The following is an 18,619-nucleotide window of genomic DNA, read 5'->3' on the forward strand; positions in this document are numbered from 1 at the left end:
CAGCAGCATCAGAGCTGCTCAGGGGCAACATTCTTAGCCCTCTCCCGGAGCTGCTCCAGTGACTCACACCTCCCTCCTGCCAGCAGGGACTGCGCCACGGCTCAGAAGGCCAGGTTGGAGATCTGGAGACAGGGATTGGCTGGGGTACATGCAGGGATAGAAGAACATGGTCCTAAACTTTCAGGATTTCGGGGGTCTAATTCAAAGAGGAGGAGTAAATAAGAGGGAACCTGGGGCCAACTGGAGGCTCAGTGCAAAATGGGTGGACAGCTAGTAGCCATCCTAGGCGATGCTCTGCAGACTTCCCTTCACCTCCCAAGAGCCCACCTTAATACCCACAGGCCAAGGTTTAGGGGCTGAGGACAGGGGCTGTATGTAGCTCAATTAGCCCTGGGCAAGAACCAGCCTTTTGGGCTCCATCCCAGAAGCCTGGTGGGCACACTGCAGGGCTGGTCTCCACGACTATGCCCTATAAGAGGACACTAAGTGGACATCATTATCCATGTCCAAGCAGACATCAAATCATGTTACAAGGAGTTTCCGAACCTTCCCAAAACATTCTCCTGACACCTCCCTATCCTACTGCAACCTTAGGCCTGGACAGCCGAGCACCAAATCACAGGTACCCAGAGAGGCATACAGCTCCCACCTCCTAATTGGACCCTTCAGATCCACACCCACATATCCAGAGTCAGGGACTCTAGCACACAGACACATATATTCTCTCTCTCACATAAGTACCAAGCCAGCCACTGCCAGGAGGGGCCAAGCGGGCATGGGTCCAGCAGGCCCCTCCCTGGAGGAAGCATCTTGTGGTGCCAGCCTGGTGGGGAGGCTATACCAAAAGGGCTTGATGCTGCCAACAGGTTCCTGGGAGTGAGAGAAGGAGTGGCCAGCTCTGGGGGGGGGGGGGGACGGGACTCCACGCCCCAAGGATCAAAAAAGTTCCCCCAGAGAAGGTGGCAGAGCTAGGGCTCCTCAAGCTTAGGTTAGGGTGTCTTCAAGCCCACCAGAGTCAAAGTAACACTTTCCTATCCTCAAGGAGTGGAAGAGATAGGAGGAAGCTAGCAACTAAGGCAGCCAAAATCCTTCAACATCCCAGCAGCTAGTCTCTGCTCAACCCTATCCCAGTGAACCTCCTCCCTAAGTGGCCATTCTCAGAAATGTCCTGACCAAAAACTTGCCAAAGTCACTGTACCCTGCCCAGGTCAAACCAAACCACAAAAGCTAGGGCATTTCTTATTCCTGTAGGTACCCCAGGTACAGCAAGCATCTCAATTGTGGGGAGCAAGCAGCCTGGAGACAGGTCACTGACCCACTTCCTCTCCTCTGACCATGGTGCCAACTAGGCCAGAATCCTCTAGGAAGCCCCAGCCCCTAGCCGCTGAGCTGATCCTGCTGAAGGCTGAGGCACTGGACGGAGACGGCTGAGGCTGGCTAGGAGGCAAGGTGAAAGGGCAGCTCTGGGCGAGGACGGAAGGGAGATCGCCCTAGAAGCACGGCTCTTCCAATCCACGGACGTTCAACAAAACTCTCAAGAAAGGCTGAAGCAAGACCCCAATGGGGCAAGACTCACAGCAGATGCTCAATCCACGTAGAAGGATGCCCAAGAGCTGAGGGCAGGTGGGGACACAGAGCCACTTACCTGCCACAGGGATGCTGTGCAGAGAAGTCCGTGGCAGGATTTCCAAGGATGGTTCCCGGCCTGACATGCCATCTGCTGAGAAACAGGACTCGGTCTCATAGATGGTTTGCAGCATCTCCACGAGCCCCTGTGCCTTGGGCACCAGCAGCATGCCAGGGAGGGGCCGCCCGAGGCGGAAGCCGGTGAGGGGAAGGTGGTCAGCGGGCCGGCTGGCTGCTCAAGGACTCCCTCAGGCCACTGCCGCTGGGACCCACAAGGCAAGGAGGCGCCTCATCCGGCCTGGGCGCTCTGGAGGCAGCAGAGGCAGGGAGGCTAATGAGGCTGTAGGCCTGCTCTCCACTACAGGAGCATGGACCAAGGCCTGTCCAGAGGTTCCAGGAGTTGGGCTATGGCTGGGTGCTCAGGGGACAGGAAGGGGAGCTCAGTGGGCAGGCAGGCTCTCCGTGTTCCCTCCCAGCGCCAGCGCCACCGGTGACAGCTCTGGGCCTGACTCCCTGCTCCTCCTCCCCGAATGAGCCGCCGGCAGCTGGCAAGAGACTGAAATAGCAGTTGGGGGAGGGCCCTGTCTATAAATAGGTGGAGCATGCTCAGGGAGCCGCCGCCGGCTGGCTGCCAGGAGCCCAGGCCTGGCGGAGGCCCCATGGGGGGGGTGGGGGGGAGGCGCGTTCCACCCCAGGAGGAAGCGCCAGTCAAGGGGGAGGGGGGACTGGGAAGGCCTGCACTCAGGGCCAAGGCCACAGACCTGGGTGGCCAGTGGCTGGACCGGAGAAGAGTACAGGCAGGGGACTCAGCATCTGGGATCAGCTCTGGCTACTGCTGTGGGCAAACAATGCACTGGTCACCAAGAAGCCAGCCTGGACCTGCTACCTTCCCCCTTTAGAGCAGAGGAAAGGAATCAAAAAGCCTAGGGAGGGGTGACAGACACCCAACCACCTGGCCTAACCTCACACCTCCTCCCAACAGCCTGTGGAGTCTGTTTGACTTTCTCCCTTCCCACAGAGCCGAGAGGATGCCTCCCTACACTCTTACTATCAGGGAGACCCTAAATAGCAGTAGGGTGGCAGCTTTCTCCCATTCTAGAGTGCCACCTCTGGCAGTCGGCTTCTTTCCAGGGAGCAGAGAGACTTTCTGGGCAGGCTTTGCCCAGCCCAGGCAGGGGGCTGGACAGCACCTGCCCATTCTCAGCTCAATCAATGTTTTCCTGGCAGTGTACCCAGTGAGGGCTATGCCAAGGGCATCACAAATACCACTGCCTTTACGCTAACCATGACCTCCTGGAAAGAGGCCAACACGGGGAAACTGAGGTAGAGCAAGACAAAAGTCACCCCAGTCACAGAGCTGCTCACATGGTAGGGATGGAGGTCTGGGGTTCTGACCACCATACCTGACAGGCAAAGGAATACAGGAGTCTGCCCAGGGACAAGGATCTCCAGTGCCCACATAGGAAGCCTTGGGGTTGGAGGCCTTCCAGGTAGTCATAAAACTGTTAGCATCCTGGCCTGGTGGAGCAGCCCCAGCTCTTTGGGCCTTCGTGGGCCACGGGGCCACTGTGCCACCAAAGTTGGTGCCACCTGCCAGCACTCCCCGCTGTGGACCTGCCTCTTCTCCACAGGTTGTGCCTCCTACTGATAAAGAGATCCCACTTGGCCCCCTGACCTTACTGGAGCCTTTTAATAGACTGGTTATTCCTGGGTCTGTATCCTCCTCCCCTTTCCTGACGTCACAGTTGCTATTTTGGACCCCTCCTGGCCCCTCCTGGCCCCTCCTTGCCCCCCACTCCAGGCACGGAGCCAGGGACACCTGTCCTCTCTCCGGACTGGATGACCTCACCCTCCTGTCAGGAGCCTGGGAGAAGCTGTCTAAGCAAGGACACAGTGGCTGTGGCTCACGGCAGCCCGTCCTCCCGAGCCTCTTCCAGGAGAGCAAGGGCCTCCTCCCTCAGGTAGGACGACACATACACGAGGGTGGTAGAGGCAAGCTTTCCCAGGCATGGCGAGATGCAGATGCTGCTAGGGGTAGGGACCCGGAACCAAACTGGGAGGGGTCTGAAGCTACAGCCCAGGCAGATTCTAGAAGAAAAAGGCAGCAGAACTGCAACCCAGGAGCTGGGTGCTGGACAACGTCACCCTGTGTACCACCCTTCCCCCAACTGCACTCTGGCCAACTGGGACCTCGCAAGAAGACCAGAAGACCAGCTCCACCATTGAGGGCGGCAGACACAAGGGAGCCCAGAAAGCCGGGGGCAGCAGCCCCTCCCAGCTGGGGCTCCACCCACCCACGCTGGGAACAACCAGAAGGGCTGGCTAGCCCTGTCCTGGCTCACCCTACCTGCCCCAGGCACAGGAGACGGGCAAGGGAGTGCTGCTCAGGAGAGGGTAAGCAGCCACGACAACTAAAGGGCAAGGCCTTCACTCCCTAGATGAGCCTGACGTCAGAAGATCAAAGAGGACTCCCTTTCTTTACTTTCTGTTTTTAATTTGGAGACAGGGTCTCCCTCTGTAGCTGAGGCTAGCCTCAAACTCCTCCTGACTCAGCCTTAAACCCAGCTGGGACTCCAGGTTTAAGCTAGCAAACCTGGTAAAGAGGATTCTCTTCTTTCCCAAGTGTGGGCTCAGGGACAGCAGCCAGCTGACTTTATCATGACTGACTGCATCATGACTTCTATGCATTAGGGAGAAGAAATGTCTATCTCTAATGCAAGTCCCCAAATCTTCCAAGGAAGTGTGAGGGGACAGGTCCAGGGGGAGGGAGGGAAGACAGGCATCTTTCCTCACCAAGATGAAGACAATGTAACAACGTCTTCCTAATATTTAACCTTGCTGGGCAGTGGTGGTGCATGCCTTTAATCCCAGCACTCGGGAGGCAGAGGCAGGCGGATCTCTGTGAGTTCGAGGCCAGCCTGGACTACAGAGTGAGTTCCAGGAAAGATGCAAAGCTACACAGAGAAACCCTGTCTCAAAAAAAAGCAAAACAAAACAAAACAAAAACAAAAACAAAAACAACAACAACAACAAAAAATTCCTTTTTTATGGGGTTGGGGATTTAGCTCAGTGGTAGAGCGCTTGCTTAGCAAGCACAAGGCCCTGGGTTCAATCCTCAGCTTCAATATATATTTATATTTATTTATTTAAGCTCAACCTGGCCAGCTCTTTCTGCTCGTGTTCCCGTTCCTAGCTCCAGCTCCCAAGTCCTATCCCACAAACCTCACCGAGTACTCACTAAGTATATGGTCCATGAAACACATCCACAGCCAGCACCAGCAAGTTCAAGGCCAGCTTGGGGTAGAGAACCAGCCCTACCCGCCCCCCCGCCCCCCAGCAGCGGTACCTCTGCCCCGTCCCTCTAAGGCTGCACTCTGGGCCTCCAAACCCTCCAAAGCCGGGGCAGAGGAGAGCCCAGGGCTGCCTCTCTGACTCTTCCAGCTCCCATCTCTTCGGCCCAAAGACTGGCATGGAGCCCTGACTGAATGGGGAGAGAAGTCCTGCTCTGTGTAGTCAAAAAGCCCAAGACTGGCCCTGAGACCCTGAGCTGTGAGATGCCCCGGAAACATCAACTCTGCCTACTACCTCTAGTTTCTTCCTTTGAGCCCAGTCATGCTGGGACCCACCCGTACGGCCCAGGAACTACCATGAGCTAGGTCCACGGTTAGGTACTAGCTGAATCTTCTCATTTAAAACTAACTGCAGGAAAAACGTGGACACCCACTTTGGCATCTCCTGCTTCCCCTCTGGGTTGACACTGCCTCCTCTCACCTCCATTCCTAAGCCTTCAACATCTGGAAGGATGAAGCAAGGCAGAGAAAGAGAGAACAGGTTCCAATCTGTCAAGACACCTCAGCAGAGAAGGGGGACCAAGGGTCTTTTCCCCAGACCCCTGCCCACACCAGCACTGACCCACTTTCTCTCCTCCTCTGGCTGGCTGCCTGCCCTCCCAGGGGCTCAGAAACAGAGCCTGAGGCAGGGAGACAGGACGCCAAGGTTCCTGGCTCCACCCCACACCCATGGCCCAGTTTCTCTGGTCACCCCAAAGGGAGGGGGCAGCCACCCTCCCTCCTGGGAAAGGGAAGGAGAGAAAGTGTAGAGGGTGCTAGGAGGTGCTGGGCAGACAGGTGTTATCATGAAGCTCATCTCCCTCCCACACTGGGGATAAGGAACCTGGATGCCTCCTCCTGGGCCCCACCAACAAACACCCAGACAGGATCATATGGCAGGCCACATTCTTGTCCCTCTCTAAGCAATGGCACTGAGTACAGATTATGACCAGGGCAGTCAAGGTCTTACGTCCCAGGGATGCTCCTCCAAGCCAGTGGGGCCAAGTCAGAGCTGCTACAGATTCTATCGGTCTTTAACCCTATGGAGGAGACTGTACAGACAGAACTGGTTCCAGAAAAATAAAGAATGCCTCACCACAAAAAAAAAAAAAAAAAAAAAAAAAAAAAAGGAAGAAAGAAAGAAAAAAAGGAAGCGAGGTGGTGGTGGTGGGTGTATGCCTTTAATCCCAGCACTCGGGAGGCAGGGGCAGGTGGATCTCTGTGAGTTCAAGGCCAGCCTGGTCTACAGAGAGTTCCAGGACTACACAGAGACACACTGTCTCAAAAAAAACAAAAACCAAACCAAAACAACAACAACAAAAAGAATGTCTCACCCTTTGCCCACACCTCTGCGGAAAGAGAAAGGAGCAGACTGGCCTCTTCAGGGAAGCAGGACTCCTCAGATGGCCAGAGAGGTAGATGAGGTCAGGTGCTGGCACGGAGCCCAGCCCCGAGGTACGCAAACTGAGTGCCCACTGCCCGAAGCGGTGGGCCCAGAAGCCTATCACTTCAAATCCATCTGCCACCCCTCAGCAGGAACTTGCATGCTGACTTGTGGGCTGGGATGGCAGGGATGGACCATTTCCTGTCTTCTTGCTCCACCACAGGCCAGCCTCGTTGGTGATGCCAAGCAAGGACTTGTCAAACCAAAAAGTTCTCATGGTGAGAGAAGCCAGAGGACACAGAGAAAGCACCCTGCTGTACCTACCCTGCAGCTGTACACCCTGGAAGAAAGGAGCAAGCAGGCCAGGATGTGGGGAGAGATCAGACACACTCATCACTGTCTGGTGCCTATCCTGGGGCTCCAAATCTTTCTTGGAAGTGGGGGGTGTGTGGGCTCTGCAAGGTGTCCACAGGGAAGCGGACACCTATGTGCTCTGGTTACAAATTGTAGTTTCACTTTATTTCTGTGGAATTCCAAGACAGGTAGTTCCCAGCTTCTGCCAGGCTCTGGGCATCAGCAGCCCCAACCCAGATGTCAGCTGAACTCAAGAGAACAGATGCTGAGCCCCTCAAAGAAGAGAAGCTGTGTGCAGATTGGCTGTCTCCATGGCAGAGGGCAGCTGGAGCCCACTAGAATTGCCAGCCCTGGAACTGTAGGAAAAACTATGGGAAGGGCCACAGTAGTTCACCTCTTGCCACGTGCGAAGACCCCTGTTTTGAAGCCTCTCAACGGTCCTAAAATACAGTTCTATATCCTGTGTGCCCCCTTCTTCTCCCTCCCTCCCATACACAGAAAAGACAGCATCTCCCCCTGCTGGGAGCAGCTGGAAAGCCAGCCAGGAGGCAGGTCACCAAGGATGCCTACCCCGCCAGAGCTCAGAAGTTGCCAAACTGGTGCACACCTCCAGCTGTAGCACCCTCCTGCCAGCTCTGGAAGTATGGCTGTGAGGAGAACCTGAACCATCAGTGTCTAGAATACAGCCCAGTAACTCACTCGCCCTGGTGGATTACGATCCACCTCTTATTCCAAGAGAACGAGACCCTCCAGCTGGGAACGTGTCCTTCCCAAGCCACCAACAGATGTCCCTGGGCAGCCTCTGTGCCCGGGGTCAAGGGTCAGCTCCCAACCCCCAGGTGAAGCACGGAATGGAGATGGCTCAGAGAAAGGAAGCAGCTTTATTGTCAGTCACAACTGACGTGCAGAGAGCAGAACTGAGGAACTGAGGAACAGTCATGGGGCCCCTTCCATCCCTCTCATGACCCAGCCTAAGAGGATGAGACAGGAAGCCAGAGCTCGAGAGCCTGCCTGCTGCAGCCCTTAGTTGAATGAAGGCAAGGACAGGGCAACCCCGGGAGGCTGGGAATGAAGTTGGGGGCTGGATCCCTCCCTTCCTCGTATAGTTCAGTCTTTATCCAATGCCCTCAACTTCCCTTTCTCCAGGAGGGAAAATATTCATCTATCCACGCTTGCAGAAAACGATACGGGGCAGGATGTGCTGGGAAGGATCAAGGTTGGACAGGATAGACCCTGAACTTCTCAGACTGCAGAAGGAGATAGGTGAGGACAAAAGGCAGTTATTACTCTGACCACACTGACCTGTGACCTCCTGGGAAACTCTTAAGGGTCTAGCTCAAGGCATCTAGACACATCCTCACAGACACATGTCGGGACGCACTCAAACAGAAAGCTACCTAGAATCCCACCCACAGACTATTCTTGGTAGCACTGAGAAGGGTCCTAGCAGAGAGGAATGGGAACTGTGAGTCAAAGACCTCAACTTAGAAATCCACCAAAAGGCGAAAAACCAAAAAAAAAAAAAAAAAAAAAAAAAGAAATCCGCCAAAAGGAAGAGGGTGATCTGTTTGCACTCAGCAGAGGACCAAGACTCTTCTACCAACACATAACTCCACTCCTTTCCCCATACTGTATACCCAAGCCTAAGGGTATATATATATATATATATATATATATATAGAGAGAGAGAGAGAGAGAGAGAGAGAGAGCGCCTTGTAGGCTTCCACCAGGAAAAGGGTATGGAACAAGAGACACACTCTAGCAAGGGAAGAAGCCACCACCACAAGAAGTAGCATGAACATTCAGTTGTCTCCAGGAAAATGCTTCCAACACTGTCCCAGGCTACCCAGAGAGATTCACACCACCATCTCAAGTACCCAAAGCTCTCACATTGAAGGCAGGCATCGGGGCAGAGGGAGACCCAGGACCTCCCAGAACTAGATTCCCAGGTCTGCCTCATACCAGGTCTGCCTCACAGTTGGCCTCTGTCCTTTTTTTTTTTTTTTGGGGGGGGGGGGAGGGGAAAATGGGGTGATGTTTTCCACTCTTCACCCCTTCATTCCCTGACAGCTCAGACACTGGCAGTCAGCTGGCCTGGGCAGGAAACCCACACAGCCCATTGCATCTGCCCCAAGAGGCTCCTCTCCAACCTCCCAGCTCTTACCCGACTCGTTGGGAGAGTTCATGCCGGCTCTGGGCCTGCAGGAAGCTGGCGCTGGGGGCTGGGACGGGAGGGGGTGGAGCTGCGGTGATGTCAAGAGAGACAGACGATAACAGACAGACGGATGGGACAGGAGCCCGGGGCCGCAATGCCTCTAATGCCCATCCAAGGCCATCCTTCGGGGTGAGGCAGTCAGGCACTCAGAACGGCATCCCTGGGGAGAGACGGAGCAGGGTTAGCGGTCCCTAACTCAGGACTCTGAGAGCCAAGGGACACCTTGGATCGGTCAGCTTGTACCTGGGAAGAGAGGGAGAGCCACCTGCCCAGGGAACAGGAAACAAACAGAACTGGACCAGACTCTTATTGCATCTCTTCCTAACTGATGCCCACGGAACAGGACATGGCTACATCAGTCTCTGCAGGCATCAGTGTCCAGTGCCAGGTACGGAGCCCTTACAGACTCTGGAAGGTGCCCAATGTGGGACTAGATGTCAACAACGATGTATAGGAAGTTTCTGGCCACGATCTGTGGCAATGGGAAAGGCTGAGCTGACCAGGATCCCTGGCGGATGCTCAGGGAGAGTTACTGGGTACCTTGGCATATGCCGTTTGTCCCAGAACTTGGGAGGATCACAAGTTCAAGGTAAAACTCGACTAGGTAAGTTTAATGCTAGCCAAGGGTACAGGAGATCCTGCCTTAAAAAAAAAAAAAAAAAAAAAAAAACACCACCAGGGCCAGTAAGAGGACTTAGCAAGTAAAGGTGCTTGCTGTCAAACCTGATGACCAGGGTTCAATCCTACCCACATGGTAGAAGGAAAAATCAACTCATAAAAGCTGTCCCCTGACCTCCATGTATTCATTATGCCATATACACACCCACACACATACATATACACACACAAATAAATGTAATTAAAAAATAATAATAAGGGGCTGGAGAGATGGCTTACTGGTTAAGAGCACTGACTGCTCTTCCAGAGGACCCTGGTTCAATTCCCAGCACCCAACCCACATGGCAGCTTACAACTGTCTGTAACTCCAGTTCCTGAGACCCAACACCCATGGCAAAACATCAATGTACGTGAAATAAAAATAAATTTAAAAAAAAATAAATAATAATAATAATAAGCCGGGCAGTGGTGGCGCATATCTTTAATTCCAGCACTCAGGAAGCAGAGCCAGGCGGATCTCTGTGAGTTCAAGGCCAGTCTCGTCTACAGAGCTAGTTCACAAAGAAATCTTGTCTCAAAAAAAAATAATAATAATAATAATAATAATAATAATAATAATAAAATGTTTAAAATTCAGCTGGGTGGTTGGTAGTGGCACACACCTTTAATCCCAGCACTCAGGAGGCAGAGCCAGGCGAATCTCTGTGAGTCCAACCTGGTCTACAAAGTGAGATCCAGGACAGGCTCCTAGGCTACACAGAGAAACCCTGTCTCGAAAAAAAAAAAAACAAAAACAAAAAAAACAAACCTCTATCTTGAAAAACAAAGCAAATAAAAAACTTTTTTACAGCTCGGCGAGGAACTGACCCCCAGCCCAGCAGTCCTGGGCTCTCAGGGCAGGCATCTTTCCCTGGGTTCTACACCTTTGCCACCCATCTCTGGAAATGAAACATGCTCTCTTGCCTTCCCAACCCCACAATGAGTCAGGACACAAGAGTGTGTTTCATGAATTAGGAAAGTCAAACAGATCCAGCACTCGCTGTAAGGGTGCTGAAGTTTCTGGGCCCCGACCTAGGGCTTTGTGTGTGGTTCAGGTTGTGCTCTGTGGAAGCAACTATGAAATCCAGCCTGTGCACTGCCTGTCAAGCAATGGCCTGACACTGAATCTACCAGAACAAGGGACACCTTTTCCCAGTTTATACAAAGGCACCAAAAGGCCCAAAGGTAACCAAAGTCAATGGAGTAATGGAGAATGTAGTAAAGGACCGTGGGTTTGCTAGAGTCCACGCCCTAGCCCCATAGTTAGTCTTCAAGCCTTAGACACTAGGCAGCACCCACCTGGACCAATCCCTAAACAGCCCTCGATCCACCCAGACATGATCTCATTCATTTGCTTCCAAAAGAAGCCAGGCTCTCCAATGCCCTGGGAGAGCAAGTGTCAGGAAGCGATCAGAGCTGCCAACAGTAAAGCCCTAACTCTGCTCCCCAGTCCCAAGCAGGCCATCAGCTCGCTCTCTCTCAGACAGCCGCACCCCCTGGTGGTATTAAATCTCTGTAAACCCTCCATTCTCATCAAAGATTCCCAAGGGCGAAGTCTAGTTGGAGCCTAGAAGCCCCCAAGCCTTCCTTGGCAGGGCCGCAGGAACACACGTAAAGACCCGGGGTTCCTGGGCCTGCTGCTTCCTGCTGCTCAGGATTCTGTGGCTACAGAAAGGTATATTCAGATCAAGATTCAGGACTGAAAGGTGGAGACCGAAGACCAAAGAACCTGCGCAGGTCTGGGACCAAATTCAGGAATGCAGCAGGTGGGGCTGTTGGTGTCCTGGCAGGGCCCGCGTGGGCAGGCCAGCTCAGCCCAAGCCCACACCAGGGCTGGCGCCCAGTCCTGCTCACACCCTTTCCCGTGGGCTGAGGAACACGGGTTCAGAAATTCCCACGACTGCCAGCAGCCCAAGTAGCCCAGCTCATGTATTTAATGAGAAAAACCTCCAAAGCAGGACACCCAAGATGAATAGATCCCAAAGGGTCCAAAACTGGTGACGCTCAGCCCTTAAACCCCCTATCCTCACCTAGCACCTCTGTGGAAGGGAACAGCTCTTTGAACTCACACAGTGGGCTCAGGGTGTAGTTATGTTCTATTGCGCCCCACAGTTTGGGACCCAGGGGCCCTATCCACCTGCAAAGGACATCTACCCAGTTCATAGGTCTTCCAAGTGAACAAGAATCACCAGCAGGGTTTCCTGGGAAACAACGGAGCCTTCACAGCCCTATCGGGACAGGCTTAGCTTCTTGTCTAGGACAGGCAAGACAGAGAGGGTAGCCTGAGCTCTCTGCCTCTTCAGCAGAGATATGGCCCGCTACTGCTACATGGAGGCCTCTGTCACGGAGGTAGCTGGGGGCCAGGAGCTGTGTGGCTGACGAACGACCCACCGCATGGATGACGGCCCAGTGTACAACTCCAGCACCCACAAGGCCCTGCTCCCCTCACCCTGAGAGTCAACTCTTCCTTCTTCCAGACTACCTCAGGGTCCGACCCGACCTTCTACCTCCAGCCCAGGTACTGGGGCAAGGAAGGGTGCGGGGAAGGGCAGAAGCTCCACCTACAAGCTCTGCTAAGGCAAAGACAGAAACCCCAGGGAGGCAGTCCTACTCCATCCACTAGCAATAAAAACTCTAGCGGAGGGTGGGCGGTAGAGCGCGCACAAAAAGGTGACCTGTCCTGAGGGCCACAAGTTCACTACGCCTTCCTACAGAGAGCCTGTCCCTCAAACATCTCCTTGCAAATTCCCCTCCAGAATTACCATGCCTCCCACTCCCAACATGCCAACTCTGAGCCCGAGAGAGGCAGGTCCACATCTTGGGCTCCCGGCCCAGGGCCACTCTCAGGTCAGGGGCCACACCCTGCGTCATAGAGAACAGGGCCCGCTGGGCAATTTGAGCCACATCCTTCGCATCCGAGATGGGCTTCCCTGGTCCCCCCACTCACTGTCTGGCAAAGCTCAAAGCCCAGACATCCCACCCAAAGGCACCAGCAGTTTCTCATCTCAGCTCCTCCTGGCTCCAGCCACAGCAGACAACTGTTCCCAGCCTCCTCCCAGAGCTTCCACTGCCTCGTGCCTCCCCGCAAGCTGAGCCAACAGAAGACCAGGAGGATGGAAGCCACGCAGGCCCCAAACTAGGCAAAGGGGGAAGGCAACAGGGGAGGGAAAAAAAAAAGGCACCAGGCTGACAAATTCATTTTTGCAATCGGCCCATTTCTGTTTGTCTGCTCAGACACAGCTCCAGGCATCTGCACAAGCCAGATGGAGGAGGCTGCTATTTCTAGAAGAAAAAAAAAAGGGGGTGGGGGTGGGGAGGGGGGGTGGGGGAGGTGGAGACAGAGGGCATTAGACAGGGTCTGTTTGCCCTAAAACCTCAGACAGAATGATGATACCCCATCCCCAGCACTACCAGACAGGGCTCCCATTCAAGAAAGGGCTGGGGCTGGGGCTGGGGTGAGGTGGCCAGGGGGAGAAGAAAGGGAGAGAAAGTTAATTAGCCAAAGTCAGCTACAATGGGCCCCCTCCCGGGGCTGCATCAGGTTTTCATTCATGAGCAAGCGACAGTGCTCCGAAGTGCCAAGAACTGCCACCCCCCCACTGTCTCTTTCTCACACCACCCCCCCAACAAGAGTGAGTCCTCTAGCAGGCTGGCTGAGCCTGATGCCGTGTTCCAGACATCCCTCCTCAAAGGGATGTGAGTAGGAAGAATTAATTATTAAAGAGCAGCTGGTACTTCGGCACCAACCGCATTACCCCCAGCTCCTAAGGCTGATCCCCCTCCTCTGCCATACAGACACAACAATGACCCCCATTCTCAGGCCCCCTACCTCTCAGCACACTGCTAAGATAGCACCCCTAAGAAACGGGAAGCAAAGCTCTTATCTCTGCAGCTACTTGGGATGGGTGGTGCACGTGACACCATTACCCCCACTCTAGATTACATGCCCCTTGGAGGAGACACGGAGGAAGAGGAGGGACTGGCCCAGAGCAAAGACTTCCTACACGCCTGCCCCCACGGAACGTGCATCTGGGACCTCTCTGGCCCCTGGTGCACCACGAGCGAGCGGCTAGGAGCCTGCTCCTTTAATTCAGTTAATTCAGGCTCTCAGCTTTGACAGGACCTCGTCCAGATCCAGTGTAAGAGGAAAGAGAGAAAGGGCAGACTTAAGAAAGAAGGAGGAAGAGAACCAAGTTCTCCCCAAGCTTTGTTGTTTAAGGAGGGAAAGGAAAGGGAGGACTGGAATGAAAGAGCAGCCAGCCCCCAACATGGCTCATCCATAAACCCATCTCAACAGCCTGCATGGGCTCCTGGCTCCCAGTGTACAGGGCTTAAGAGTCTGAGGATCCTCCTTGCCTACACCCTTAGAACCCAAGTGGAGAGCCAACAGGACCCAGTGACAGGATTAGCCAGAGTCTTCTGGCCCAAAGTCCTCAATCTCCCACCTCCTGGTTCCTTTTGTTCCTAAGATCTGGCTCTATCTTCCCCTCCCACTGAACCCTAAACTCCTTCTCTCCATGGCCATCCCCCAGATCCAAAGCTAATTCCAGGTCCTGGAAGCACAGTGGTCACTGTCAGTGTGCTGAGTCCCTTCCACACCCCCCAAAAGCAACTGCAGCTGCTACCCTTCCTCTTCAGGGACAAAGCTCATCTCAGAAGGCCAAACACAGGGACATCAAGTGGTCACCTTCTCCCCGAAATGAAGCACACCCTACTCCCCGCCCCCAGCTCCTAGATTAATTACTTATCACCCAGCCAGTTCTCATCTTCCTGAGGGCCTCAGGGATGGGTGGGGTGGGGAAGCCGACTCCCCCAAGTTAACAAGGCACTATTAGAACCCCTGCCCCAAGAGAAACAAACCCAAGGCGAAAACTGGGCACGAGGGTGGGGTGGGGAGGATTTACCCTAGCCAAGGAAGATCACCAATTCATCTCCCAGCTTCCCCCCCACCCCACCCCGAGCTCGAGGGTGTCAGACAGAAGAGGGTGGGGTAATAAACGCAGTAACGCCTCACAGGCAAGGGGGTGAGAATAATAGCACAGAGAAGGTGGGCCCCGCAGTCCCCTTCCACCTGCATGGACGTCAAGGACATAAAATCAAGGGTATGTTCTTCGTCACTTGGAGAAGCCCTGTGGGTGAGCTGCGTCCCTCACCTCAGAGTAACAAGAAAGGGGTGTCCAGTGAAAAGAGGGTCTGCCAGAATCCAGGTGCAAGGCTCAAATCGCTGTTGCAACGGATTCTGAGCCGCCAGGGAGGAGACAAATCAAGACATCCTCGGCTGGTCTGCGGGCCATTTGGGGGCGCGGGGTGCGGGAAGATCGGCCCCTCCCTTACCTGCAGAGAAGGAGCCCTGCAAGGGAGGGGTGGGGAGAGGCGCGCGCGTCGAGCCAGAGGCGACACTCCCCGGCCCCGCGACGCTCCCTGGGGGTGCGGGCTGGCTCGGCGCGCGCGCCGGGAGGAAGGACAGGGGCGCAAGGAGCCCGCGGGCAGCGACGGCGGGAGGACCGGGCGCCGCTGGGCGTCCCGGAGCCGCGGGAGGGAGGGTCCCGGCGGGTGCGGCGCGCTCACCCGCTGCGGCTCGAGCTCCGGCTTCGCGGGCGGCGGCGGCAGCAGCGGCGGCAGCAGCAGCGGCAGCGCCTCCTCGACGGCTCCTCCATCTTTGCGGCTGCTCCTCCGGCTCCGCTCGCCGCCGCCACCAACAACAACATTCGGAGACGTCACTCCCGTCACGTGACCCGACCCCGAGCTAAAAATAGACCCAGACCCCCCCCTTCGGGCTTCAGCCGAGAACCCCTCCCCTCCCAGTTGGCCCTCCCCCCAGGTGGGCGGGGCCCATAGCGCCACCGTGACAGCTTCTTAAAGGGCCGATGCCCAGCCGAAGGTTAGGTTAGGCTGGGGCGGAGAGGTACCCGATCTCTGCGCCAAGTAATGACATGAGCGCAACCCGGATCCCGGCGGCCGCTGCAGGGCCTGGATGTGTGGGATCTACGATTCTGTCCTCTGCGCTTTTTCGACTTCCTTTTCAAACAGTGGATGGTGCAATCTTTGCCCGCCTGAGCTGTTCCCTAACACGCCCTTCCCGTGCTAGGGGGAGGGTATCCGGGGTGGAATCCTAGGGGCCGCCTGGGAAGTGGAAGACCCTGCAGGGGCAGTAAAGCTGGAAGCTTAGCTGGAACAGGTCTCTAACCCACCGGGCCTAACCCGGCACAACGCTGCACCTTGATGAACTCTTTGGAGAAAGCCAGCGTGGGCTGTAACTATCCCTGGCCTTCAAAGGATCAAACCAAGAGCCTAAAAGACTGCTGGTCTTCAACTTTGGTGCCAGACTTACTACACATCAGTGGGACACAAGACTGTGTTATTAAACTTAGTTTTGTCAATGACCTAGCAATTCCCCTAGCAAAAATATATTCTCAGGAAATATTGTACTTCAAAATGAGTGTAGACGGAGATTGTTTATAGTAATGTGAAATGTTGGAAACCTAACTATCTGCAAATAAGCTAGGGGACATCCATCAGTGAACTATCATCCAGAAACTAAATTATACAGAAATTAATTATATAAAATTACATAGAAAGCTAGCAGTTAATCTGCTTATCTGAATATGTTTCTTCAAAAATCTAGAAAGAGCTGGCAATAATGTTGTCAAGTAATGAGCCTTAAGGACAAGTGACTGTCCTTAAGATCCCTAAAAATGGCTACAATATTGCAAAAAAAAATTATTATTATATAGGTCTGCAGCTTGGAGCATAGCTTAGAAGTGGAACATGTGCTTAGCATCTGAGGCCTGTGTTCGATACACAGCATCAAAAACAAAACAATGTGGTTATACTGACATGTTCATTTATTACACACACACACACACATTCACATACACATTTTAAAGCAGAGGGTGCTGGTGAATGCCTGCAGTCTGCTCTTGGGAGGTAGAAGCAGGAGGATATCTGCAAGTTCCAGGACAGCCAGGGCTACACAGAGAAAAACCAAAAGAAAAAAAAAAAAAAAGAGGACCCTTGTAGTAAACGGTAAAGGTTTTTCTTATAAAGTACCTCATGAATGTCCCACGGCCATCCATCTCCATCCTCACACCTTGTTCTTAGCCAAATGACATCTTACCTGAGATACTGTAGCTGCCTCCTGGCAACTAATTCCTTCCCTGCCTTCCTCTGAGCCTCCTCCAAAAGTCAGAGTGACAATTTAGAATGCAAATCTACTAAAGAACAGTTTTGAAAACAATTCGGATTTTGTCACTAAAACTTGTCACTCGTCCAGGAATGTGTATAACAACTCGCCAGAGAAACTTGTTCAGAGATGTTCATTCTCAAACCCCACCCCACCCCCAAAGCTTGTTGTTCAGAGTGGGAAAGAGGCCCAGAAATCTTCATTTTTAATACAAACCCAGGAGACTTTGCTGCAGCTGGTCCTCTTCTGGATTTTGGAAAAATACCATCCCAAAGCTTGAGCATGGCATGACCCCTGCCTACCCAGCCTCCCTGCCCACCCAGCCTCCCGGCCTAAGCTGAGCTATCTGTAGTCCAGCCCTGTACCTTTCTCTCTCCAGTTCTTGAAGAATGTGTACTTTGCTCTTCCCAGCCTTTGCACGAACTTTTTTCCATTTTCAATTTCTGGAATGCCCCTCCCCACTTCTCTTTGCCTCCAATGCATCTGCCAGAGTTCAATTAAATATTACTTCCTGAAAGAGGCCGTTCTTTGTCTTTAATTAAACTAGATCCCCTTGTTATATATGCTTTCACTGACTCTGATAATAGTTTGTAAACATGTATCTCTTTGCAGAATTATTGACTCAATATCTGTCCTCTTCTCTACTAGAAGTCTTTGTGGGGAGGATGCTAGGTATCAAACCAGGGCCTTACACATACCAAGCACAAGTTCTGCTACTGAGCTACACCCTCCAAGCACTAAGAACAAGGGTTTTGAATACAGAATCTGCACATCTACTAGAATGGTGCTGGAGAGACTTGATGAACTCTGTTGACTGAGATGAATGAGTGGTAAAAGAAAAAACCAATGGCGAACTTCTGCCCTCCGGGGTTCTCCCATTGTGCTGTAAACCTGTGTTTAAGACCTCCTCCCTCCTTCAATAAATGGCATTCGGCATTTAAAAAAAAAAAAAAAAAAAAGCCAAGTTACAACCCAGTAACCAGACTTCATGGAGAATCCATGACAGCCAGCCAGACCTCCTCCAAGAATATAGAAAGCATTCAACATTATGTAAAACCCTGTAACAATGCAGCATTTTTTTCTTTTGTTCTTTCTCTGTTGTAGAATATTATTTTAAGGTGTGTTACTTTTGTTTATATTGCATTTGTTTAACTCTGTGAAGCTGTGATACTGTGTCTGTCTAAAACACCTGATGGTCTAATAAAGAACTGAATGGCCAATAAAAAAAAAAAAACCCAAGATAGTGTCCTCAGACTGGACAATAGACTCCGAGCAGAAAGGTCACTCCAATGCAGACATCCCACATCACTTTGAGTCAGGCATCCTCCAGTCTTCTTCCTGTAACCCAAAACCATTGCTCTGGCTGGTATTATTGTCAACTTGACACAAGCTAGAGTCATTGGAAAGGAAGAAGCCTCAACTGAGAATACGCTCCTGTAAGATCAGCTGTAGCCAAGCCTGTAGGACATTTTCTTAATCAGGGATCCATCGGGGAAGGCCCAGACCCTTGTAGATGGTGCCACCTTTGGGCTGGCAGTCCTGGGTTCTATACGAGAGCTGACTGAGTAAGCCATGGAGAGCAAGCCAGCACTCCTCCAAGGTCTCTGCATCAGCTCCTGCCTCCAGGTTCCTGCCCCGTTTGAGTTCCTGTCCTGACTTCCTTCAATGATGAACAATGATGTGGAAGCATAAGCCAAATAAACCCTTTCCTTCCCAGGTTGCTTTCTTCGTGGTGTTTCATCATAACTTCAGCAGTGGTGGCACACCTTTAATCCCAGCCCTCATGAGGCAGAGGTAGGCAGATCTCTGTGAGTTCAAGGCCAGCCTGGTCTACAGAGCAAGTTTCAGGATAGCCAAAGCTACAAAGAAAA

The 18,619-nt window shown here is 53.2% G+C and overlaps 1 protein-coding gene and 2 non-coding genes across 9 annotated transcripts in view; 2 read left to right on the forward strand and 1 right to left on the reverse strand.

Moving 5' to 3' along the window:
• Hdac5 (histone deacetylase 5) overlaps positions 1–15,285 on the reverse strand; it is a 36,709-nt gene extending 21,424 nt beyond the window's left edge. For 3 of the 7 annotated variants that reach the window (XR_009380736.1, XR_009380735.1, XM_059271866.1), the window contains exons 1-3: positions 15,134–15,285; positions 8,858–9,068; positions 1,646–1,720 (exon numbers count right to left, since the gene is read on the reverse strand). Coding sequence is in view for 3 of the 7 variants with exons in the window: in XM_059271866.1 (XP_059127849.1) it covers positions 1,646–1,720; positions 8,858–8,879 (97 nt within the window). In the remaining 4 variants the exon portion in view is untranslated. Of the gene's footprint in view, positions 1–1,645; positions 2,047–8,857; positions 9,069–15,133 lie in introns of those variants that run through there. The other 4 variants (XM_059271867.1, XM_059271869.1, XM_059271865.1 and 1 more) reach the window with 4 other exon arrangements.
• Positions 4,679–4,753, forward strand: Trnaa-agc (transfer RNA alanine (anticodon AGC)). Its single transcript has one exon. It is a non-coding gene; the product is annotated as a tRNA-Ala (tRNA).
• An 856-nt stretch (positions 15,286–16,141) lies between the features above and the next one.
• LOC131918146 (small nucleolar RNA SNORA33) lies at positions 16,142–16,272 on the forward strand. Its single transcript, XR_009380886.1, has one exon. It is a non-coding gene; the product is annotated as a small nucleolar RNA SNORA33 (small nucleolar RNA).
• The last annotated feature ends 2,347 nt before the right edge of the window (positions 16,273–18,619 follow it).

This window comes from Peromyscus eremicus, chromosome 8a (assembly GCF_949786415.1).
Source record: "Peromyscus eremicus chromosome 8a, PerEre_H2_v1, whole genome shotgun sequence".
NCBI classification, from domain to species: domain Eukaryota; kingdom Metazoa; phylum Chordata; class Mammalia; order Rodentia; family Cricetidae; genus Peromyscus; species Peromyscus eremicus.